Raw genomic sequence first — 25,892 nt, 5'->3', positions numbered from 1 at the left:
AGCGCTCGGTAAGCCAAGGGCCACATTTCTCGAAGCTGGTCACTCCATTCAGAAAGGGACCGTACCTGCGGTTTTTCCCGAGGTATTTCGGGGATAGGCATAAAATCATGTCCGTACACCAGTTTGAAAGGTGTAAACCCTGTGCTGCTGTGTACCAAGTTATTATATGCCACCTCAGTATGAGGCAACAATTCCACCCAATTATCCTGCTGGTAGTTGATGAAACAACGGAGATACTGCTCCAGTATAGAATTAGTCTTCTCACAAGCCCCATTAGTTTGAAGGTGGTGGGCGGAGCTTAAGCCCTGGGGGGAACCAACCAACTTTAGAAACTCTTTCCAAAACAAGGAGGTAAATTGGACCCCCCTATCCGAGATGATGCGGTCAGGTACCCTATGCAGACGATAGATATGGGTGATGAACAACTTAGCTAAGAATTTAGCGGAAGGGATTTTGGAACAAGGAACAAAATGAACCTGCTTGGAGAACAAGTTGGTAACCACCCAAATCACCGTATTTCCTTGACTTTCAGGTAACTCAACAATGAAATCCATAGAGATCTCTTTCCATGGGGCTTCAGGACGGGCCACCGCCTGGAGCAATCCCTGAGGCTTCTCTGGTGGACGTCTTGCCGCAGCACAAGTGGGGCAACTAGCCACATAAGACTCAATGTCTTTTTTCAATGAGGGACACCAAAACTGCCTCTTGACGAGATGCAGGGTTTTCACAAAACCAAAATGTCCAGCCATGCGAGAGTCATGAGCACGTTTAAGGACCATGACTCTAATAGTTGCGGGAACATATAATTTAGTACCAATCCAAGCCAGGCCATCCTTCACGGTGCATTCATCCGTATGTTGGCGGAACCACTGATCAATTTCAAGAGCTTCCTTGAGCTTTGTAATGAGGTCTTGTGTGACTTCCAAATTGGAAGTGGTCTGGCTTCTGGTGACAACAGGAACGGCAAGACTTCTCGTTGGCATGACAGGTTCAACAACACTCAGCTTTGAACTGTTATATTGAGGAAGTCTGGACAAAGCATCAGCCATAAAATTCTTCCCTTTACCCAGTTGGGCTAGCATGTCCTTCATCAGTGGCAAGGGGTAGACATTTTGGACACAAACCCCGTTCAGGTTTTTAAAGTTCACACAGAGCCTGAGGGAACCTAGTTTCTTTTCTCTGAACAAGACCGGAGCAGCCACTCGGGGTCTAGCGGGTTCAGTGAACCCCCTTTCCAAATTTTTGTCAATGAATTTTCTCAATTCGTCCATTTCTCTAGGGGTCATTGAGTAAATTTGGGGCTTAGGGAGTTTTACTCCAGGTAGAATGTCAATGCTGCAATTGGTGGGTCTGTGTGAGGGCAACTTATCTGAAGATCTTTCACTGAAAACATATTTCAGGTCCCAGTATTCTTTTGGGATTTTTTCCTCCCCCTCAATTTTTTCCTGCCCTCTGGCTGCTAGGTTGGGGTGCAACTTATTCGGTATTGGGACCCCTTCTTCCCCCTCAGGGAGCGTAGCAGACCGGATGCGCAACCAACCTTTCCTCCAATTTATATGTGGGTTCCATTTATGCAGCCAGGGCAATCCCAATATAAGGGGTCAGTCCATCCCTGGAGCCACAATAAAACTTATTGTTTCTTGGTGGGTTCCCATCCACATCTCAATAGGTTCAGTAACAAAATGATCAGGGCTCCCTCCCGCAATAGAACCATCCAATTGGCAAAATGCAATTGGGATTTTCAGTTTTTAGCTTCAATCCCAATTTCTCTACTATTTCTGGGCTTATAATGCAGCGTGTACAGCCGTGTACAATCTAAAAGAGCTAGAATTTTCTCCCATGCGCCAGAAGAGGGCACTCTAAGCTCAACTGGGATAGTCATGGGCCCCGAATGGGAACTTACCCAGCGTTCCGCATCATCAGAATCACTTTCTTCCGAAGAGCTGGGGGTTTCGTCTCCTCCTTCCACAGGGTTGAAACGCTGAGAAGCATCCTCCCCTTTTAAGGCTGGTTCTTTCTTCCTGCTGGGAGGTTTCTCCAGTCTCTTCTCTTTCTGAGGGGGTGGGGTATTTTGGCTCATCTTGACCCGGCAATTCACGGCACTTTGCCCCTCCTTCCCACAGCGGAAGCACACGGAAGGCTTGGGTTTGTTTACAAATCCCCCCTTCCCCCCTTTCGGAACTCTTGGGGAGAGGGGTTGGCAGGGGGGGATTCTTCGCCCTCACCTTCCCCTTTGTAATTCAGCCTGGCTAGGTCAATTTCTACATCAGCGGCTGCTTCATACCAGGGTTGTAATCTATTGGGGGGGGGTCTTCTGTTCACACAATGCTGGTAAATCTCTTTGTTTAACCCATCAGCGAAATGGTCTAACAATGCTTCTTCAGACCATCCCCTCATGTGAGCTGACAGCTCCTGAAATTCTTGTACATACTCAGCTACTGGCCGTTTCCCCTGCCTAAGATTTGTAAATTTAATCCTGGTTCTTCTCTCTGTGAGGGGATCATCAAAACGTTTCCTCAAAGCGGCCATAAACCCATTAAAGTCTCTCAAAAGTGGGGAGTCGGCATTGTGCAACCCCACCATCCAATCTGCTGCTTTTTTCTCCAAAGCCATCAATATAATTCTTACTTTAGCTTCATCAGAACCCAGTTCATGCCCATACATCTGCATATAATTACACACTTGAATAAGAAATAGGCCAAGCTCTTTTGGTTCTGCCTTGTATTTTACACTTAAAGAAGGAACCTTAGCCATCCGACCTCTGCGAGCCCCCCCCCCCTTGGAATGTCTCTAGCCGCAGGGATTGGGGTCGGCGCTGGGTCATCTTGTACAACTCCCCTTTGCCCCCCCACCCTCTCTCAAATCAGGCAAGGTATACCTTCTCTCTGTCTCTGCTTCAATTCCTCTCTTCATTCCACTCTCCCGAGTCCGGCGTCTCTCCCACGCCCCTTCGAGAAGTTTCATGGCTTGGGACATCATAAGATTTTCCTCCTCAGGAACTTGCCAGTCAGCTGTTGGTTTTCTGGGTCTCTTCACCGTAATCCTAGTCAACGGTTCTTCAGGGTCCTCTTTCTGTCCCACTCCCCAAGTCCATCTGGGTCGAACAGATAGTTCCTCTACCTGCAGGTCAGCCAACAGCTCCATCACCGAAGGGCCTGCGGCCGCTCCCATATCTTCCTCTTGATCACTGCCCTGGTGGGACATTCTTTAGCGTTGTGTGCACCCCCCTCGGAAGGTGTCCGCTCCGGGATGGGTGCGAGGTGAGATCCACCTTTATGTCACAGCCCCTTCACTTAATAACCAAGAAAGAAACCACTCGACTCCATTTTGCAGAATTAAGTGTACTTTTACTGGTTATAAATGATGAGAAGCTAAGCGAAGCTGCATCTGAGCAAAAGAGCACAAAAGTGATAGATATCAATACACGATTCATTCCCCTCCCCTTGGTACTCCAGTCCATAGTCCAATCGTATATCACCACAGCCGTCAAGTGGGAGACATCTTCAAAAATCATCATCAGGTTGGAATGCTGGACAGTTGGCCTTGGCAGAAAACTCCCCTCCATCCACATACGCAAATGAATGGCGTGAACAATCCACATTTAACAATCCTCCTGTACAGATTACTTCCCCACCTAATTACCATGCCCTCCCTCCCCGTTTCATGGCAGCGAAAATAAGCAGCAAAGCAGAGACTGACAGAGGGATTTCTAACATCAGTTATTGCCCTGCAGAACTAGTACATTTGAGGTTTCTGTTTTAAGCTCAAAGAGTTGAAAGAGACCAGAGTATGATAATTCAACAAGGAAAAGTCGTTTTCTACAATTTACCATACAGATCTCTAGAGGCGCTCCTGTAAAAACATTTTGCTATTATTGATATAGAGACTGCTAGTAAAATGGATACTACTTTTGCTAAGGGCTGTCATATCTCCACAGGTATAACAGGAAATGTGTCACAGAAAGAGACTACAGATGTTTGTCTACTAGTTTCTGATTCTACTATTCAGGAAATTAGGCCTCAACTCTCAGCCATAGGGAAAAGATTCAGTTACATCTGGTTGTAGTGCCCATTTTTTTCCATGATCATAGTTAAAACTGCATGACTCCCACTTTGTATCATCTCTTGATCAGGTAGTTTTCCATTCCTCCCATTATCAGCAACACTGCCAGTCAGGAGGGCCATACTATTGAATACCCAGGATGAAGAGTTGTAAAGTTAGTAACTTGGCAAAAAATACAGGATTTTCCACTCATGTTTGGAATCCAAAGAGCTGACCGATTCCTACTTCAGTGTCCTTATAACCTCATGTTTTTTTTTCCTGCGAAATGTTTCCAATAGGACAAAGTTACTTCTTGTGTGAGCCCATTTTGGTGATGTTAAAATGCTTTATCCACTACCCCATTTCCTAATCACATATAGTACAGTACAGCCATTAATAGAATTATTATTTAAAAAATTGTACCATTTGCTCTTGATGTAATTTTTTTTAAAGTTCAACAATCAAACCTTTTTAATAAGATCAGCCTCTGAGAAATACCTTAATTTTGTTATTAAAACTATAAGCAACTTACACAAACATCTTTATAGTATTTTAAAAAACATAGTTTGCCAAACTTGAGAAATATAAATTACACCTACGGTCAGTCAGTTTCCTAGAAACTACATTACATCATCTGAAATGTAGAACCCTACCAAAATAGAAGCCAAAATTTTATTTGGCAGGGATTTTGGTGCAGTAGGTGTGTGCAATTGTTAGACTACATGTTATTGCCATTTCAGTCTTGAATTCTCTAGACTGGTAGTACCAATCTCTTGTTTACTTTGATCTCAGATGAAGTCAATGGGATGAAGTCATTACAAAAGGTTTCACTTGAAACAGGCTTTATGGTGGAGATCCGAACAGTTTTTTGGTGAGTGGCAAATATACCACATTGCCTACAAATTAAAGAAACTCAACTAGATTATTTAGTGGAAACAAGTTCCTTGCCATCAAAAGAGCTTTTAAAGCATCTTCTGAAGAGGGAATCAATACCTGACCCATTAGAACGCTTAAATGGTCAACATCAGGGGTCCTCAACCTGTGGCTAGAGCCTACTAATGGGCCATGAAGGGTTTGCAACTGGGCTGCAGTAACTGCTGGTGAACGTTTGTTCGTGTGCTCCATTTAAGTGAGCAGCAGGCGTATGAGCACATGGCTCACACAAATGGAACTGCATGTGCATGCTTGCCAGCCGCTTGTGTGGAATTATCCCCTCCCTCCCGCCAGTCCACAAAGCCAGAAATGTTGGGGAACTCTGGCCTACATCCTAGCCATCCACAGTTGTCATGCATTTATGATGCTCACAGCATTTCATGGTCATATGAATACCATTTGTGATTTTCCCAGCTGGCTTCCAACAAGCCAAGTCAAGAGGGAAGCCAGCAGGGAAAATCACACTCACGTTATGTCTCACCTACCAACCATGATGATTTGATTAACAGCTGCAGCAAAAAGGTCATTAAATTGGGTATGGTCACATGATGAGTCACTTAACGACTGCACCATAATGAATTTTCTGGTTGCTATTGTCATAAATCAGGAACTAGCTGTATGTTGCCCACAGAATCTAACTTGGGTGCATACCTGAATTGGATACTGTGGGTCCCTGAAGAGTGGAGCATTGTATCTTGATAGATTCCTCCTTTTCTTGAGTTTCTCTTGCAGCCCAAAGAGAGAATGATTCTGAGCATGCAGGTTCAGAAAATACAGGACAGTGAAATAAAATGAACTTTACTATAGAGACTTTGTAGAATTAGAGACACTCAGTTTCATAAACTCTTATAGGAGTATAGAAGTAGCCATTACTCAGAGGATATAAAGTTTGTTTTCTAATTCGTGTGAACTATAAACAGTTAATATTTTTGTCCTGTTATCTAGCCCTAGCTTGGTATAAATCTAGATTCTTGGACTTTCTGAAATTTCCCACTTCACAGACTACTCTAGATATCAGCCTGTTTAATCTCTTTGGCGTGGTGGCCAGATTTTTTTTTTTTTTTTCTGGTCTGGCGTCACGCCGGAACGAGCTGCTGACAGATCCTCTGCTCGGTTCGCCCGGTCTTTGCACGAGCGTGGCCGTAATAGGCAAGGTCCCTTCGAGGTGCGAGGACCTGTGGAGAGGGGAAGCATCTGTGCAGTGGAGGGTGAAGGGCGATCTCCCCCCACGAAGCGAGAGGCTCCCTCAGAGTTCGTGCAAAAGAGGTCGGCTGATTAATGGCCGACCAGAAGACGTGACTGCCAGCCACTAATTAGGAAGGGAGAGACAGCAGCAGGAAACGTAGCGGATCGAATGACGGTAATCACAAGATCTGATTTAAAAGCCTAAATCTAAAAGATAAACAACTTAACTGCAACAAGTACAGATACGTGTGTGGGCGCATTTATCTGAAGCGGCTAGTAAAGACAAACAGGAAGTTTTGAGAGAGTTGATTGACGGAGTGGATAGAGGAAGACCGAGACTTTGGACTATTTAAATTTGAGGATTAACGGAGGACGAGACGGAGGAGAGAAAGACAGTCAACTGGATTTGCCTTCCAGGGAAAAGGGGAAAAAGCTTAATCACAAGGGTTTGAACCAACTTTAAATCACTAAGTATGCGGTGTCATATTACAGCCAGAGACAGCAGAAGGATATCATTACACTGACAACAGGAAGAGATTGATGGGTGAGTTCTAAATACTTCCTGGCCTCTCCTGCACCCTGTCGTATCACGCTGAAACGTTTCTCTTCCTGACTAGTAGACGTCTCCCAGATACTATAGAATTAACTGAGCCTATATTACACAGCCCTGCCCCAGTTTAACTACCTTGTATGTACCCCGGGCTCTGTATAATTACTCAAACAGCATTCAGAAGGTACTAGACTTACAGCTTAAAGGGGAAGAGCTGAATCAAAGCAAATGGCAACAAAACAGTAACTTTAATTAAAGGGAGTAAAAAGCAAACTCCCCTATCTACCCCGGTGAGGGAAAAGTCTCCTGAGGGCAGGCAAATGGGAGATAAGGCAGCCCCAACCCTACAAGACCAGGTGGTAACAATGGACTCCCTACAAGAGGCAATATTGAAGATGGGTGAAAGTGTCACCAAAGGCCTGGAGGGAGTAAAAAATGAAATGCATGAAGTAAGAAACAATATGGGAAAGATTGAGGAACGTATAGGAGTAATACAAACAGCGCTGCTGAAAAATGAGCAGGAAATTCAAAATGTTAAGGGGAGAACGGAAATAGCGGAAAAAAGGATAGACAAAGTAGAGGACAATCTGGAATCTATAAACTCAAGCCTGGAGGAGGCCATCCTCCAGCTAGAATTAGAGCGATCAGCATATTATTTAAGACTACAAAACGTGGAGGAAGCAAAAGATGAAAACCTCCGGGAGCTGATTGGAGAAACCCTGGGATTAGTCCTCAGCAGGCCGAAAAAAGAGGTTATTAATGAACTGGACGAAGCCTATAGAGTCAATACAGGCTTCGCGAGGCGCCACCGGCTTCCGAGGGAGATCCATGTGAGGGTGTTGAGAAGGCAGTTGAGAGAGGACATTCTAAGTACAATAAGAGGGGACTCTCTAACATACAAGGGTAAAGAAATTCTCATCTTGAAACAGACTCCACGGAGAGTCAGAGAGAAGAGAAGGAAATACAACTTCCTCTCCACACGTTTAAACAGAGACAGAATCCAGTTCAGATGGCTCCTTCCAGAAGGAATGTTAATAACATGGAGGGAAAAGAAATACCGGATAGATACCTTGGCGAAAGCTCAAGAATTCCAGGAACCTTTACTAGCAGACGATGAGAGGTTTAATAAAGAAGGACTTTTAAGACAGGAGGACACTATAATTGAAACTCAACCAGAGGGGCGGGGGGCGGGAGAGGCCAGAGAGCGAGAGAGATATGGCAGAGAAGATTCGAAAGCAAGGTCACCCATCGAGACAAGATATAAAGGCGCCCTCAAAGCGAATAACGTGTAATGGAATTGAAGAATAGCAATAGCAATAGCAGTAGACTTATATACCGCTTCATAGGGCTTTCAGCCCTCTCTAAGCGGTTTACAGAGAGTCAGCATATTGCCCCCAACAATCTGGGTCCTCATTTTACCCACCTCGGAAGGATGGAAGGCTGAGTCAACCCTGAGCCGGTGAGATTTGAACTGCTGAACTGCTGATCTAGCAGTAGCCTGCAGTGCTGCATTTAATCACTGCGCCACCTCAGCTCATAGAATGGGAAACGAATGTACTATCAGCAAATGTAAATGGTCTTAACATAACTTCCAAAAGAAAACATATACTGTTGGATCTAGTGAAACAAAAGTTAGATGTAATCTGTCTTCAGGAAACCCACATTAAAGAAAAGTACAATAACCTGTTGGTCTGTCCAAAACTAGGTAAAACATTCTGCTCGTCAGCACAAACCAGAAAAAGAGGAATTGTGATGTATATAAAAGAATGGTTGAACCCCAAATTAACACACGCAGACAAAGACGGTAGGGTATTAATGGTGGAGATAATGAATGGTGGGAAAATTTTTTTACTAGTTGGAATTTATGCCCCAAACCAAAAACAAGAGAGATTTTATGTTAATCTATATAAGAGGATAAATGAAATAGAGTGGCAAAATATATGTATTCTAGGGGATTTCAACGCTATGGCAGACGGTAAGATGGACTATAAGGGTACACACAAGAAAAGTACAAGAAGGAAACTACCGTCTGCCTATGTAAATATGGTGAAGGAATTAGATCTTTATGATGTCTGGCGAACAATGAATGACAAGATGCAACAGTACACGTTTTACTCCCATCCACATAATTCATGGTCCCGTATCGACATGGTTTGGTCAAACTCGGAACTACTTATGGATACTGTAAATATTGAAATAACAATGAACAAGTGGGCCGACCATCACCCAGTCTTATGGCAATGGAAAGGGAAGGCAAGGATAAAAGCTAGGTGGACATTAAACCAGAACATACTACAAGAGAAACAATTTGTACAACAAATAGAAAAGGAATTGGGCTACTTCTTTAAAGAAAACTGTAAAGAGCAGACCTCAATACAAAATGTTTGGGACACGATGAAGGCAGTTGTGAGGGGAACATCAATAGCCTATATAATAAGAAGAAACAAAGTATACAGGGGAAAACTTAATACACTGAACAAAGAATTAAGAGAGACGGAACTGCTGACCCAGAAAGAGCCAGAAAACAGTAGACACAGGGAAAAAGGAGAGTTAATTAAACACCAAATAAATTTGATCTCTCAAGAGGAAATAGCACAAAACATTAAGAGAATGAAGCAGAATTATTTTGAACATGCAAATAAAACTGGGAGATGGTTGGCCCACAAAATAAGAAAGGAGAAGGTCAAAAGAATTATTAAACAATTGTGCGACGAGGAGGGGAATTTGAAACAAGAAATAGGAGAAAAGAAAAAGATAGTACAGAACTATTATAGGAAACTATATAAACAAGACGAAATTAATGAACAAGACATTAGAAAATACCTTATAAAGCAGAAACTTCCAGTCTTGTCGGAGGAGATGAGAGAGATGCTCGATAAAGAAATTACACAAGAAGAACTGAAAAAGGCCATTCAAAAACAAAAAAACAATAAAACACCTGGGCCGGATGGGCTTCCGTCGGAAATATATAAAAAACTTCAAAATACCATGGAAGACAAATTATTAGAACTATGTAATGAGGCACTACAAAATGGTAGGGTCCCAAAATCATGGGGGGAAGCTTACATCACCCTAATACCAAAGGAAGAGGCGGACAGTAGCAAGGTCCAAAATTATAGACCCATATCCCTGTTAAATGCAGATTACAAAATCTTTGTATCAATATTGGCGGAAAGACTAAAAATAATATTAAATCAAAGTATCCATTCGGATCAAAACGGCTTTCTCCCAAAAAGACATATTAGAAACAATACAAGAATAATAATTGATACCCTGGAATTCTATCAAACAAGATCCGAGAAACAACTCGCATTAATTTTTGTCGACGCCCAGAAAGCCTTTGATAACCTAGATTGGAACTTCCTAATCACTCAACTAAAAATGATGAAATTTGGCGACAAATTCATTAAGATTATAGAATCTATATATTCACGGCAATCTGCAAATATCATAGTCAACGGGGAATTAACGGAGAGGATACAAATTGGAAAGGGTGTTAGACAAGGGTGCCCGCTCTCCCCACTACTATTTATTATGTCACTAGAGGTTCTTTTAAATCGGATCAGATTTGTTTTATTTTCCTGGTTTCTCAACCTCTGGCTCTGAAAATGGCTCCCTTCTGAGAATTAATTTTGTTTAGCTACACAGCTCCTAAACAGTATCTTTTGACAGCCTAAGGTGATAAAACAGGATAGCAAAATTTTACTGCAATTGAAATGGATTATAAACTGACACTCCTTATTCATGAATCACTATTAATTCATCCAAAGAAAAACTTTTAAGTTGTAGTTACTTTTTTTTTCCAAGGCAAAGATATCTTTCAAAATCACTTTTACTTATTTGTATGGGCACCCAGTTGAATTTTTTTAATACTATTGAAGTATGTTAAATTGAAATCTTTCTAATATTAGAATGATGATGGGATTTATTTACAAATAAATATGGTTAGGAATGTATTTTTAATATCTATATAAAATAATAAGTATATACATGAGTCTTGCCCAGCTATTTTAATGAATGAATGTTGCATTGTTGCATACTGTGTTCTCTAAAAGACATACCATAATATCTTAATCTATTTCTATAATTGAAAATGACATATTGCCATGGGCTGCAAACGCCTGACTGTGATTTTCGTGTATAGCTCTGTGGGCTCAGTTGATTAATTAGTTGCTAGAATTTGAAGAACCACACAATTTGTCTCATATATCTAAGGTTTTGAACATATGTTTTAAGAACATCACATCTTGCCCCAAACTGTAACTTTTTTGTATAGCATTGAAAGTTGCTACTTAAAGCAATCAGGAGGGAGGGAGGGAGGGAAGGCCTGAATTTGCCTAATCTATTTCTTTAGCAGTTTTAAATGGTTTAAAAAGTATAGTTTTTAAAATCTTTTTTGTATACTGGGAAATACTAGAGATTTTATCTTTAGAGTGGAGGGCATGTCCTATTAATTCTATTCATTAAGTGAAATAATAAGTAAGAAGTTATGTTTTCCTGTTTTCTCTTTTATTGGATAAATATTGTGAGAGAGAATGTGAGGGTTAATTGTTAAGGCAAAAACTTTAATGAGATGTGACTTTTACCTAGCCTGTAGTTCTTTATTATTTTCATTATTTGTAATTATGCTACTTTTGGTTCAGGAACTCAATGTGGCATACATAGTGGTCCTTCTGTTTTTCTCCACATCACCTCTGTGCTGCAGATGGGTATGAAAGAGAGATTGGCCTAAATTCATTGAGTGAGCTTTTGGGGTAGATATTTGACAGGAATCTGGATTTCCCCTGTACAGGTAGTCCACAACTTATAACCACAATTGAGCTCAAAATTTCCATTGTTAATATTTTTAAAGCAAGTTTTGCCCCATTCACGACCTTTCTTGCCACCATTGTTAAGTAAATCACTGTAATTGATAGGCTAGTAACCTGGTTGTTAAGTGAATGACTTCCCCAGTGTCTTTGATTTTCAGATCAGAAAAAGTGATCATATGACTTTGGGGCACAGCAACGGTCATAAATATGAGCCAAGTATCTGAATTTTGATCACATTATCATGGGGGTGATGCAAAGGTTGTAACTGAAAAATGGTCAAAAGTCCTTTTTTCCAGGGCTGTTGTAACTTTGAACAGATGAACTGTTTTTAAATTGAGGACTACCTGTATTGGTCTATCATCTGTTGTACATCTTTTTTTTTAAGTTTCGTGTTTTTGCAAGATAGCTTATCAGCTTTCCACAGTGATAGTTTTTTTTTGAATATAATCATATATCAAAATATGAACAAATATGAATATTTTGTCTATTGTCTAAGATGGTGTATAACACAAAAGAATCTCCTCATAAGAGTCTATCACTGTTTGACCATTATAACACATTTGACTATGAATAAAAGATTTGTTGCTTATTTATGAAGGCTTGAATGTATATTCAGGACCCAAATCAAGTAGGCCATTGTGCCCAGTAAAATTAAGGCTTCAGTGAGTACTCATTAAAATGATGAGTATAGCTTAAATTGAATGAACAAATTAAAATGTGAAGGGAAATTTACAATGTAGCATCTCTTTCTATTTGTTTACACATTCCCCAGATTTCTCTTAATAACTTTATACCAGATGTTCTTTAGCTTATAGTTGATAGCATATATATTGGACAGCAATCATGGCTCTTGAAAAAGAATGCTTGTTGTATCTGTCAAGTTTCATACAGCATCTGACTGCTTTACAATGCCTTATGAAGATTTGATTACAATATGCTGTCAGGAGCCAACAGTGCATGCTATTTACTTGGCTCAGTGCCAGCTCTGGCTACTTGATTCCTCAAAAAGTTGCTACCACCCAGAGGGGGCAAAACCAATGAGCCATAGGGCATGCTTTTTATTAAAGAGGAGTCAAAGAGCAAAAAGAAACCACATCAGCTGCTGTCAATACTAAGCTAGTGCCAGAAACCCCAAGGCTACTACTGTTGCAGAACAACTGCCAAGCACTATAAATCTGAGATTTACTGTGACGCAAAGTTTCCTTAAGAGCTTAATTTCTGAAGCTACTGTATTACTTTTCTTAAAGTGCTGTATTTTAGGTACAATCCACTTGAGGGAGTGAGGGTTAAGATATAAGTGTGAGTTTGATGAATGAAAGAACTACTCTCTGTGTGGTTCTTGGCAAGTTGCCACGTCTTTGGGGATCATAGAAATTATTGATGACACAGAACACTTGTATGCCTTAGCCTGTACAGCTGACTCAACATAGAAAGAAATGCATTCAGAAGAAGAAAGCATTTGTATGAGAGCAATGGAACTAGGAACTTTCTTTTGATGTGAATAAGAGTTTATTAGAAATGTTGAGGAATTCTAGGTATGAAGCAGTTTGAAACTGTTTCATGTGTAAATGCTTGTGTATATTATATGAATTTATAATAGGAAGACTGTTATATTTTGGTACTGCATTTATTAAAATTCAGTTAAAATTGTTTTAAAAATAGAAGTAATGTAATAAATCTACATATCATTTTCTTTGTAATAATTTATGATAATTACAGCTTGTTAAACATGAAAACAAAAGAACAACTTGTTCATAAATCATAAATAGAATGTTTTCCAACTCTCTGTCAATGTTTCAAATCAGTAATATGCATTCCACTTTTATTTCAGGCAAATGGCATTAAAATCGGCCCTCAACATGCTGCTACTAATGCAACACTTGCAGGCAATCAAGGAGGACAACAAGCTGGTGGAGGCTGCTGTTGAACCTATTTTTACTTCCTAGCTGCCTGATGAGACCTACTAACTTTCATCCTCCCCTCTCTCCACTCAGTTTCAACTATGACACGAAATTATTGTAAGATGGCATCATGTTGCGGAAGACTTTATTCTTCAAATCTTGTACAACTTTGAATAAATGGTTAACGTTCACTTAAAATACAGGTTTTGGAGATTGTATTCATATCTATATTTCCATTTAATTTTGAAGTCCATTGTTGTGATTATTTTTGTCAAATATTGTCTTGTGCCCTTGACTACGAACTGTATTAAACACTACAAAGTCATCAGAGTACTTTATTCAGTTTATGTAGTTAGGTGGCCCAGTTACTGTGGTTACCTAATGTTTACTATTGTAGAACTGTCCTCAATTTTGTCCATTTTCAGCTCTGAAAAAAAAGGGATTCTTAATCCTGTATTTATCATTTACTTTCTGTATATATAGTTTAACAATCTGCTTGGATATATTTGCCAAGCTATAATTCTTTAATGCATTTGCATAAATTCAATACATTTAGAGCTTGGAAGTGCAAAGCATTATTAGAAATTGCTTAGATATTGAATTTTAAACTTTATTGATATGTTAGCATGTTTGTTGTCTTGTCATTCTAGAGTCCCCACCTCCCCAAAATGCTTTATGTATATTATTAGAAGCTACATATGTGTTACCTATTTTAATGCCAAATGTTTGCTATTTGCTCACAACTTCCATAACACCTCTTCAGAAATGGATTAGCTGTTTGCCTTAATTGTGTAGGTTAAACATATTATGAATGAAAATAGAGAAAACATTGAAACTCCAAATGATACATTATGAAGAGTTTGATCTTAAATTTATTTCCATTTTCACTTATAGGTAAATGTTTTTCTCAAGGACAGTTTTTCAGCTTAGATGTACAGTAACTATGTAAAGTTGGTTTTCTTTTGGTTTGGGCTTTTTTATTTTTTGGTGGCAACATGTAATCTTAATATGGTAAACATCTTGTCTATTGTGAAGGAGGTGTGACAATAAAATTGCCAGATTGCAAATACTTGATTGAAGACAAAATTGAAAATACTTTAGTGCTGCACTCCACATGGTGATTTTATTTTCATTTTCTCCATAGTTTTCATTTATTTTCCTCTGTGCAAAATAAGTTTCTGGTAATCATATATTAAACAAGGGAAGATGGATAGGACTTTTGTATTAAGTGAGAATGCCTTTTCTTGAGCCAACAGTGTTGCTAATTGTTTTTTTTAAATCACCCAACTAACATTTCCAATTTAGAACCAGAGAGAGAATATGACATGATGGATATATTGAAATGGAAATGAAAATAATTTCTAATTTAATGTTACAACTTCTTGATAACTGAACAATATATTTAATTATTACATTTTTATCATATCACAAGATATAGCAAATAGTATTTGTGTCCAAAGGTTGCCCATTTTTGATAGTGACAAGTTAAGGTGTTAGGACAGTAACAATGTAACTGGATGGGCCACAGTCCAAGCTATGTGAAGGTGAGTGTTTGTATGTGTGTGTGTGTGTGTATATGTGCCCGCGCACTAATAGGGTGGATTTTTCTAAAAAGCTTTTCTACACAAGCCTTAATTTACCTCTTTTTTCTTGGATTTTGATGTTTCCTTTAACCAGTAATGGAAAGTGCAGCACCTTACCATCTAATTTTAGTGATATGATCTGAAGGATTTTAGAAGCTGCAATAAAAATACTGAACTGGCTTTGTGCCCCCCACAGGATGCCCACCTGTTCTAAGGTGCCCAGAGAAGCCTTTTAGCTTCATGACAATCATGAAACGGATTTCTTAGAGATATGATTACATGCTTTTATTCATTAGGGAATGCTCCATTCTCCTTAACATTGGTCTGTAAAGGGCTGGGTATAGCAATGATAGAAATATGCGACATATAAACATTTAGTTCAACTGCAAATCCCTTCATCTGCCATGCTGGGTTAGGGATAATAGGGTTAATTTACCAGTATATGTGCAATAGACCCAAGACTGAAAATCAGCATTCAGAATACAAGGATTTTATAGGTTGAACATGCATGCATGATTTCAAGCTACTATTCATGATAGGAATACTAGTGCTGTTTTTTCTTTGATGCTATCTTCTGTCATGATCTCAACTGTACTATTCAATGTACATTTTCTATAAATGTAATAACAAACTCATACTTTAAAATACCTGAGTTTGTTGGCTTGAAAATTGAATTTCTTGATCTGTATGTGATGAATCAGCTGTTCCATACTGAAATATTTTGTGATGTTTTTCTTACCTCTTAAGGTACAGAGTGTTCCCTTCTTGCAAAAGTTGAGCAGTTCTGAAGATGAATAATTTGAAATAGAGAATTTGTACCTTTTAAATCCTATTCTTTTCATCAAACATTTTAAGCAACTGTATATGGTAGGCTAATACAGTTTCTGAGCCCTAATACCCACATTGTCTTGTGACATTTTCATTGAATATGGCATTTTAATATTGTACACCACATCTAATACCCGCTCGCTGTGTATGTATAATATATACAGTACACATACATATTTGAAATAGAAATCTCTGAATTTTCTATTATATTACAATATATGTGTGTATTAGTTGTTTCTAATCACTGGATTTGTATGGTACAAATTCCAGATGTAACAGATCTAACTGCTTTGTGCAGTGTTTCACAAAAGTGAGAGAAATGACCAATACATGTTACTTATACCATTAGCAATGCTTGGAAGCTACTTAAAACATGAAGTATTGTTTATATGTTCGAAATTTATATTTGCTTCATCTCTGTCATTCTCATTCTGCCTTTGTTACAAGCAAATGTTTTCCCCTTTTCCCTCCCTTTCTCCCTGTCTCATTTCAAAAACAATGCAGAATTATATTGAAAATGATGCTTTAGCAGCCATAGTGTTACAGGTGTTGAAAATACCTTTGCATTAAAGAAACTTTGATAAGGCATTGGAAGTACCCTATCTGCTTACTGTTCATTCCTATAATAAGGCATTTCACTATATACTTAGCAATCTGCTCCATTTTAATTGTATGGAACTTTTCTAAAGTTTAATCTCTATAGAAATTGGTTCAGCAATTTGGATTATCACTAGGAAAATGATAAAACATTGAAAAAAGTTGTTTTGACAGTGCTTTTTCCCATTTACTTGTAAATACTATAGAGATAACCTTTAAGGATGGTGCCTGGCATGCTATTAAGTTTAAACTTAATCGGTTACTTGTTTTATGTTTTTATTTTTAAAAATGAGGCACTTGGAAAAGTTCAAAAATTGCCAAATATGAAAATTAAATTACATTTATGGAAATACGTTTTCATTTAGAATGGAAATAATTGATATTTTCCTCAGACAATACAGTAAAGTTTTTTTTCCTAAGGTGTAGAATTTCCTTGCAGCCTTGTTAATATATTTTGTTTTATTGTGATATTGAAGTTTAGTTTGTAAATAATCCACGTTGATACTGTACTATGCAAGCAGCTGATAAACTGTCTACAGTACTAGGTTTGCTATGCATGAAAGAAACCAAATCATTGCTAATAAAAACTACTAAAATACTCTTAACAAAGCCAAGACCATGACAAAAAGTAGTATGTAATGGATCTATCACTTCTATTCTTGGGACAGATTTTATTATTTTTGGACTTGTTACAAACACTGTTAAATATTGTGGATAAGAAGAAACATACCCTTGGCAAATGCAAGAAACACTATATTATCCTACTTTAACTACAGTGGGAGTGCCCGACTCAGATTTATTTTCTACATGCTCTAGCAACTGAGATTGTTCTTTTTTAAAAATGTAAGATTGCCTTGAGTCAAAACATAATAAAAATGTTCTTGCTAACACTTGGCCATAGACAATAAAATAATTAGGTGGGGAAGTGGTTCTGTTAAGCAATGATATATTTCTAAAAACATTTCAGATAACAAATTTTGAAAGATACAATCTGATTAAGGTCAGGCTGAAAGGTTCAATTACATTTTAGTTTTTTTAATGTAATAATTGAAAATGGGCCTTAATCAAATTTTTAAAGCCTTTAAATACTGGAAATAGATATTTTGTCTTAGCAGACAAAACATGAATTTCTATAAGCAACTTTCACATTACGAATTCCCATATATTACTGTCAGTTGCATAACAAATATAAATAAAAATTGTAAAAGTATGAATTATGGACAGGTTGTTTCCTCCTTCCATTAAACCATCTTGCAACTTTAGCCTATGATGTTCCCAAAAAAATACACCAGGAGGCAATAAAACTGAAACATAATCGGTGTATTTTAAGTGTACCAGACAAAGCGATATAAATTCTGTTTCAGGAGTCTGAGATCCGCTCTTCCCCCAACCCCCCACAATTCAATATTCATAAGTATCCTGGCCTGATAAGAATCAATACTTCAAGACAATTGAAATGCATTTTTCTGTTTTCTGAATCTGGCATTATTCTCCCTTTGCACAAAGAAGGGAAGGCTTGCCCTGAAACTGTCATCAGACACATAATCTTCATGGACTGTCAGAATGAACAGACTTTTGAGATGGGAATATCTGGGATTCTTCTGCAACTGTTCAACTAATGCTTATCATTTTCATTGTTACATTTATAAAATAGAAAATTCATATCAGGTTATAGCCTACAATAATTACTGCTGTCATATTTCCATGAATGTAACAACTTACATTAGTATAGAATGGGCACTCTATTTTTAAAGGAATCAATGTTTAAGAGGCTAAAAGAGGCTTATAATTTAAGAAGTGGTTCGTTTGTTAGGGCATACCGGTTCATCTTTCTCTGAAATGTGCTTCTGTTAAAAGGGTTACAGGAATAAGTTGTGCTCAATCTCAGATTTGATTTTTAATTTCAGATTCTGAGGAATTATTCCTTTTTAGAGTCATCCTTGTATGAAGTAAGTGTTTTGTTGTGTTCTGAATTAGCTTGTTCTTTAGAGTTTTTGAATTTTTTTAAAACTTTGAGTTGCTGGACTTAGACTTTGGATCATATTCACAAATTCTGCAATGATTCTGCAATGATTCTGCAAATGACTCATGGCATACACCATGGGAAATGATACACCATTTTCACGTCAGTAATCAGGTACAAAATAAAACAGTAATGGCACATACTAATCTATTGCCATCCCTGCTGTATTGGTAAGTGTATAAAGCAAGGTGTTTTTCTTTCACTCAACAAAAAGCACAAGTGTGTGAAACCAAACTTTCATGAACTAATTTTTTCCATGGTGTAAAGCGGCTCCCCAACCCTGGGCTGTGGACTAATACCAGCCCACAGCCTTTTAGGAACCAGGCCGCACAGCTAGAGGTGAACAGCAAGCAAAACTGCACATAGAGGTATCTAGGTTGAACGCTTCTGTGCTCACTCCTCAGGTCCATTGAAAAATTGTCTTCCACGAAACGTTCGGCATTGTGGATATAAAGTTACTAGAACTTCTCAAACACATCTACTTCTTCCATTTGTTAATGTGCTGCTATGTTCACATAGCATGTAACTTGTGTAACTGAATCATGATTTTTTTCAACCCAATATTCTGGATGGTTCCACCACAAAACCGCGGTAGACTAAAGCGCGCTCGACGAAAGCGCGTACCTGACGTCATCACAGCGCGCCGAAAACATCACGCTGTGAGCGGTAAAGTTAAAATTAACGCGAAAACCTTACCCTAACCCCCCCAAACCTAACCCTAAACCTAACCCTAACGCTAACCCTTAACCTAACCCTAAACCTAACGCTTAACGTAACCCTAACCCTTAACCTAACCCTAACCCTTACCTTTACGTGAATCGGCTTGCTTTAAAAGCGCTTTTTAAAGTGCCCTTTTTTCTCCGCGGTCGTATTTGTCGCGCTGCTGATGACGTCAGGTACGCGCTTTAATCGGGTGCGCTTTAGTGGACCGCGGTTTTGTCATGCCACAATTCTGGATATGCATGGCATATTGAATTACCCATTAACACATACCAAGTTCATATAACTAATCTAAAATGTAGTTGGCCAGTATTCTATAGTCTGTCAGTCATCATCTAAATTGAGGGAAAACTCAATTCTTCATTGTTGCCTTTTTACTGCTAAATGTCAGTACCAGGGATGGGAAGAGAGAGAATTCTAGAAAATTACAAATTTCTCACAACTGAAGAAATATTGAATCAGCAATGTAAACCAGATAGATTTATGTTGACATCACATGGAGCCATATAAACCAAAAGGATTGAGCCATGGGCTTCGAGGGGAGGGGCTGCCGCCGTCGGGAGCTAAGTAAAGCTCCTGCCAGGACTCTGGTTCGTATATCTTATAAGATCTATAGATATCTCCCCTTTCTGGCAGAAAGGGGCAGGGAGAAGGTCAGTCGTTAGGATCTCTTTGTAATTCATAGCTTTTTTTTTGCTGTGAATGGAGAAGAGGTTCAACATTAGCTGAGCCTTTAGTCCGGCCAGTTTTCCGCGCTGCTTTTTTTTGCAGCCTAGGCAGATTGCCTCCCCCCCAGGACAAAACTAAGCTATTTAAAAGCCAATTCGGGCGGGGAACATTCCCGAGGAACTTTCTCTATTACTATTTAAAATACCAGCTTCAATCTCGCAAAAGGCTCCCTTTCTTCTTTTTTTAACTGCGTCACAAGATGGCGATCTCGTAGCTTTTGTGTTTGATCTGACGCAGCTAGCTGACCCTACCCTCCTGAAGGCTTCTCCGTACTAATTGCTAAAAGATTATCTGAGGGGAGCACAGACTTTGATTTTTGGCTCGCTGGATTGCTTGTCTCTTATTTTTATTCTGGAATGGCTCCCAAACTTAAACAGAAGCGCCTCCTTAATAATATATCTCCAAAAAATGCCATGAAGCCGCTACCCTTGTCTCCTACACCCTCCACGGGAGATTTGCTAACACAAGAATTCCTTCTTAAAACGCTTAATGATTTCAGACAGGAGATTAATCAACTGATTTCGGATTTATCTGATGAATTTGATGCTAAAATTGCTCAGGCAAAGCAGGATATAATCGGAGTAATGACAGTCATGACAGATTATATTGCTGAAACGGAGGACAAATTGGAACTTTTGGAAGAAAGTAACCTTAATCTGATATCAAAAATTCAAACGTTAGAACAGGAAATTGAATCTGCACAAAAAGAACTTGTCAAATTAAATTATAACAAGTCTGCCTTTGCTATACGTGTTAGAGGGCTGCGTGAAAACCAACAGGAGAATTTGAAACAGACATTCTTTGAGGCTTTCAGCCGCTTGGTGGGAAGTCCGGGACTTAACTTTGATTGGCAGATTCAAAGAATTTACCGCCAGAATTCCTGGGTAGCAAAACAGCGACAGCTTCCGAGGGACATAATAATATACTTTACTACAAGGGAATCTAGAAATGAGATAACACAGAGGCTCTACGGAAAGAGGTTGAGAATTGACGGGGACGACTTGATTGTTTTTAAGGAGATACCATTTCAAATGTTAAGAACAAGGAGACAGTATGCTTTCTTAACCGAAGAACTCAGAAACTCTCAGATTTCATATAGATGGGAAGTCCCAGCTGGTATTACAGTTACATTTGGCGACCAAAAACACCGCATTAACTCTGTCTGTGAAGCCCGAAAATTTTACTACGAGACCCTGAAGGCGGGACTTCCTGATTCATCCGGATCTGGGGAGAGACAGGGAGAAGGAGAAGACAAACAGCGAGACACGTGGCTACAAGGTGGAGCGTGTTGCTTTTCTCTTCCGGAAGGGCAGAAGACTAAAGAATAAAGACTAGCGATGTTTTTAAAGCTTTATGATTTCCGTCTGGGATAAAATGGAAAAGTGGCATATCGATGATGAGACATGGAGACTGAAAGAAGCGTTGCTGATTGGGGACATATATTGTACAGAAATTTTGTTTGAACTCTAACTTTAATTGTGCATGAACTATTCTTTTAGGTGAAGAGAGCGGAAATTGTGATCTTTTTGAGTTGTGGTTTGGGACAAACGGAGTTGGGAGGTGCGTGGGAGAGGGAAGGGCAGCGAAAGTTTAATTAGATTACATGGGGCTAGAACGTAAGCTGATGTTTGTTTGAGTTGCTATATCAATATAAGGTTAAGAAAGTTTGGTCGGAGAATCTTCAGGAAAGTGGAGTAAATATGGGAGGAGCAACGAATATGGATAAAATATATATGTGGATATGGATAAAGGCAGGGTGGAAGGTTAAAAATTTATATGTGGAGGTGGGTAAGGATAGAAAGGGAGGTGTTGGAAATGAAAAATGAAAGAAGTATTTGAGTTAATGGTGTTATAGAAAGGTTTGGATACTTGGATAAAAAAGGAGATAAATTAAAGGTTTGAATAGATAGACAAAGCAAGGAGATTTTTAGTTGGGGAATTCTAACTGATCAACTTACCTGGCTCTAATATAGTTTGAAACCCTGCAAGTAGTAAAATAATCGAAATTTGGAATGAGTCACATTGATTAAGATTTATAGATAATGGGAAGCTGTGGTAACGTAGTGGGCTTATGACCCTTTTTGTTTCTTTTTCCTTTTTGTGTGTGAGTGTGGGTGTTTTTTTTTTTATTATTTCTTATTTTCTACTATTTTTCCTTTTTCTTTTTGGCTACTTTTATCTTACTTTTTTTAAATTTTAAAGTTAGTTGGCCTTATTATACTTAAATGCTTGTTAAAGAATTATGCCGGGCATGGGACCTGCGAAGCCGTAAGGGGGTTAGGGAGGGGGGATTATAGGGGGGAGGGGGGAGGGTGGAATTACAGTTTCAATCCTTAGAACAATAAGAATTCACTTGTGTACTGCCGTTTTTTTTTTCTTTTTCTTTTTTTCTTTTTCTACTTTTATTGTAAAAAACAAATTGAATTGTATGGATACACCAAAGTGGGGAGAAGAGGGAAAGAGAAGGGAGAAGTAAAGAGGGAGTGAGAGGGAATGTAAGGAGGGTAAATGGAGGGAGGGGGAGATGTCTGAGGGGGAAGGGAAGTAGAAGAGGGGAATGTTGGAGGGGTGAAAGGAAAGTTGGAGGGGGAGAAGAGAGGGTGTATGGGGGAATGAAGTGTTATGTTGGGGTTTTTTTTTTTTTTTCCTTTTTTCTTTGCACAGTATATAAGTGATTGTACAAAATGAAAATGAAAATGAAAATGAAATAAAATATTTAAAATAAAGAAGGATTGAGCCATATTGTATCATTTGTTTAAATGTTTATGCTATGCTTTAATCAAACGCTGCCAAATTAGTTTACATGTACAAAATCATCAAACTACTGTAGGTGGCAAAATTAGAATAGCCATTTCCACTAGATGGAAGCCGAGGGATAAAAAAAGCTCTTTACTGTGTCTGGCAGTCCTGAGAATGTTTGCAGTCCATATAGGGTAGCCTACAACAGCATTTCTTGTTCTGGGAATTTAGTCCATTTTAGACATGAAAAAAATCTCATTTAAACCCGCAAGAATACTCGATATTATTGAGAAACGATCATCTTGCAGTGCAAATAGTTCACTTTAGGGGATCACTGCTCCTCCGGAAATAAATTCAATATTTGAATTTGAGAGAGGGAAAAGCTCTACAGATTAACGTCACTTTGTGGTGGGTTTTTCTTTTTTGGATATTATAATTCTTCACACGCTTCCAGTTGAACTTCTTTCCTTCGTGGTAAAACGGAGCAGAAACAACCCTTTTCACAGTTGCTGGCCACCTGAAGGCAAAGACTCGCTGTAAATTCCTTTTCTGCATAGCTTCAGTAATTCTTCGATTCCCGCTTACGAATAAAACAAGCTCCGAGCGACAGCAAAGTGGTTTTAACAGCCCGGTTAACAGCTAACGTCGAGCTCTTTTGTGAGAGGCTTCGAGTTTCCTGTGGGAAACGCTGACGGACAACATGAAGGGTTTTCTCACTTCCTGTGGGCGAACTACTTAGGGGACCGACGGCTGCCTTGCGGGGGCGACTCCCTGCCTTCGCCTGTGATATTGATGGAGGAAGGAGATCTCCATTTCCTGAACTGGCTTCTGATGAGGTTTCCTGTGCGGATCATCAAAGAAGTGGGCGAAGACCGAGGCTTTTTGCGCGTACATTAGGCGGCGTACGCTTCCCTCGAGTGGCGGAACAGCACATCATAAACGCCGAGCATTTGCTGCTTCCTCCAGGGGATCCCCAAGAAGAGGCGGAGAGGTCGGAAGCGGTTTGAGCGTGTCCCGGCGTGGGAAGCCCGTCGTCGGGGCGCTTCTGCCCGCTTGTTTTCGCGGCGATGTTGCAGTTGCAAGAAAGGGGCACCTCGCCGTTTCGTGCCTGAAAGATTAATGCGGAAATTCAGCGGTCCTAGAGGCGGCCCTGGAGTTCGGCTCATTGTTCTCCGCAATATCAGTCGCCTCTCCACGGAGCCCTTCAAGCCTCGCTTGCCCTACCCTTTTAAATCTGCCCAGCTCCTCCTAGGCGGATTCACGGGACCAGCCCAGAGCCACCTGGGGCGTTGAGAGTCTCCCTCCCCCGCCCGTCCCTTTCCACGCCCCCTTTTGAACTGACGCCCAATCCCCAGGGACTAGGGAAATCTGTCCGTGCCGGGCCGGACCGGCACAGTCAGTTGAAGGAGGTGGGGGGAGGGGTGCATCTCCTCTCATTGGCTCAGGGTCACAACCAATGGCGCGATGAGGGAAAAGTGCCGTCAGGGAAAAGGAAAACCCTGAGACTGTGACGTAAAGAAACGGAGAGGAACAACGGGGTCGGGGGAAATGGAATCCCGGGAGAAGAAAGACTAGCGCTCAGCAATAGGTGTGTGTGAAGAACGGAAACGGGGCGGGCAGGAAGGATGCCCTGCGGGCTGCGGAGGCTCGAGAGTTTCCAGAAAAAAGACGCCCGGCAACGATGCGTGTGTGTGAGAGAGAGGGGGGGGGGGAAACGGGAGTAGGGGGAGAGTCCAAGCAGGTGGGAACGTAGCCGCGGATGGATAAAAGGAACCTGGTACAGTGGAAGTTAGGAGGGGCCGTTTTGTTTGGGTAGAATGTAAGGGAGAAGACTAAAAGGGGCATTTGCGAGCCACCGGGAGATTTCAACCGAGGTGGAGGGACGGCGGTCTCTGTGCACCTGGAAGGGCTCTAGAACAAGCTTTACTGGCTTAATGGGAGAAGGAAAGAACGACGTTCTCATTTCAACCTCTTTTTTTGCAGATTATAAAGTCCTTTCTTGTTTAAAGCAAAGACACTGTTATCTGTCATCGGGAAGTCTTTACTTACGTTTCCAGAAACTCTTCCCAAAGAGAACCTGTTTTTCAAGAATGAGCCATTTTATTTAGCTAGCTTCGGATAATTTTGTTTTGTTCCTCCTACGTCCTTGAATTAGTCACTGTAGTATAAATGAAATCTGAATCTTAAGTTAAAGAGACTATTACAATTCCATATTTGTATGGAAAACTTGTACTTAGGACTACTGGCAAGTTGCACAAGCATTTGCATTGTTCAAGATTTTGCAATGTGCTCTAGTGATTCACTCAGGATCTTTTCAACTTGGTAAAGCCTCCATTTTCAGGAAATTTGTGTGTCACAACCCTAAGCTAGTTTTCAGACTAGTTCCAGCAAAGTACTTCTTACTCATGCTTACGCTTCCTGAAACATGCTATTCCATTATCTATAAAATAATCTTAAGTAGCCTAAATATGCATGAAGAATAAGGATATTGCTTAATATTCTGCACAAAGGATTCTGAAATACTGTTTCTGAACTACTTGGCAGTGAAAAATTCACATTAAATTATGTATTCTGGTTTCCTAAACACAAGGAAATGCAGAACTGACAGGTTTCTATCGCAAGCTTGCGTGCTGCCCTGACACATGTTAGTGACATTACAAAAGACAGCTCTCATCCTGTTCTATAAGCATCTTATATGTTTAATCACTTACGCAGTGATTAAACCAAATTGCCCACGAACAAACTTACCTTGTTTCTGCTTTCCTATTTTTTTTTAAAAGTGGATCTATTGTTTTCAGGGTTATGAATACTGTATTTTTGGAATTTAAGTGAGACTACTGTATGTTTGATTTCTATCCTTAATAAAGATCTGTCACTAACACTGAAATAGGGAATGTTATTGTCAGAAGTCCACCTTAGTATTGTGTTTTTTTGACATGGGAATGTATTCCCTTTTTCTTAGTAAAAGTCTTTCAGAATATCCCATCAGGAATCATGCTTTAATTCTGATTGTAATTGTCTTAGATCTTCTATTTTTCAAGATAATATTAATTCTTTAAGAAATTATCTTGAATGAAAAAGGAGGCCTCCCTCTCTCTCTCAAACACCACACACACAAATACACACACACTAATATGAAGTCAAGATAATCACCTATCAAGAATACAGTTCTGCCATAGTATTTAAAAATATATACTATGCTAAAGATTTTTCCAAATTAATTAAAATGAAAAAAATGATCAGCATCAAAAG

At 39.5% G+C, this 25,892-nt stretch overlaps 1 protein-coding gene across 3 annotated transcripts in view; it reads left to right on the top strand.

Moving 5' to 3' along the window:
* Positions 1-16,420, top strand: part of RAB2A (RAB2A, member RAS oncogene family) — a 61,373-nt gene extending 44,953 nt beyond the window's left edge. For all 3 annotated transcript variants that reach the window (XM_087707028.1, XM_087707030.1, XM_087707029.1), the window contains one exon: positions 13,352-16,420. In XM_087707028.1, the coding sequence (XP_087563154.1) occupies positions 13,352-13,447 (96 nt within the window). In that variant the 3' untranslated portion in view covers positions 13,448-16,420. The remainder of the gene's footprint in view (positions 1-13,351) is intronic.
* Positions 16,421-25,892: the final 9,472 nt, after the last annotated feature.

The sequence above is a fragment of the Thamnophis sirtalis genome, unplaced genomic scaffold (genome assembly GCF_051295495.1).
Source record: "Thamnophis sirtalis isolate CommonGarterSnake01/CBP01778 unplaced genomic scaffold, rThaSir2_p1.2 scaffold_2, whole genome shotgun sequence".
Lineage (NCBI taxonomy): Eukaryota > Metazoa > Chordata > Lepidosauria > Squamata > Natricidae > Thamnophis > Thamnophis sirtalis.
Note: the sequence above shows the minus strand (reverse complement) of the source record. Positions and strands in the feature narration are given on the sequence as shown.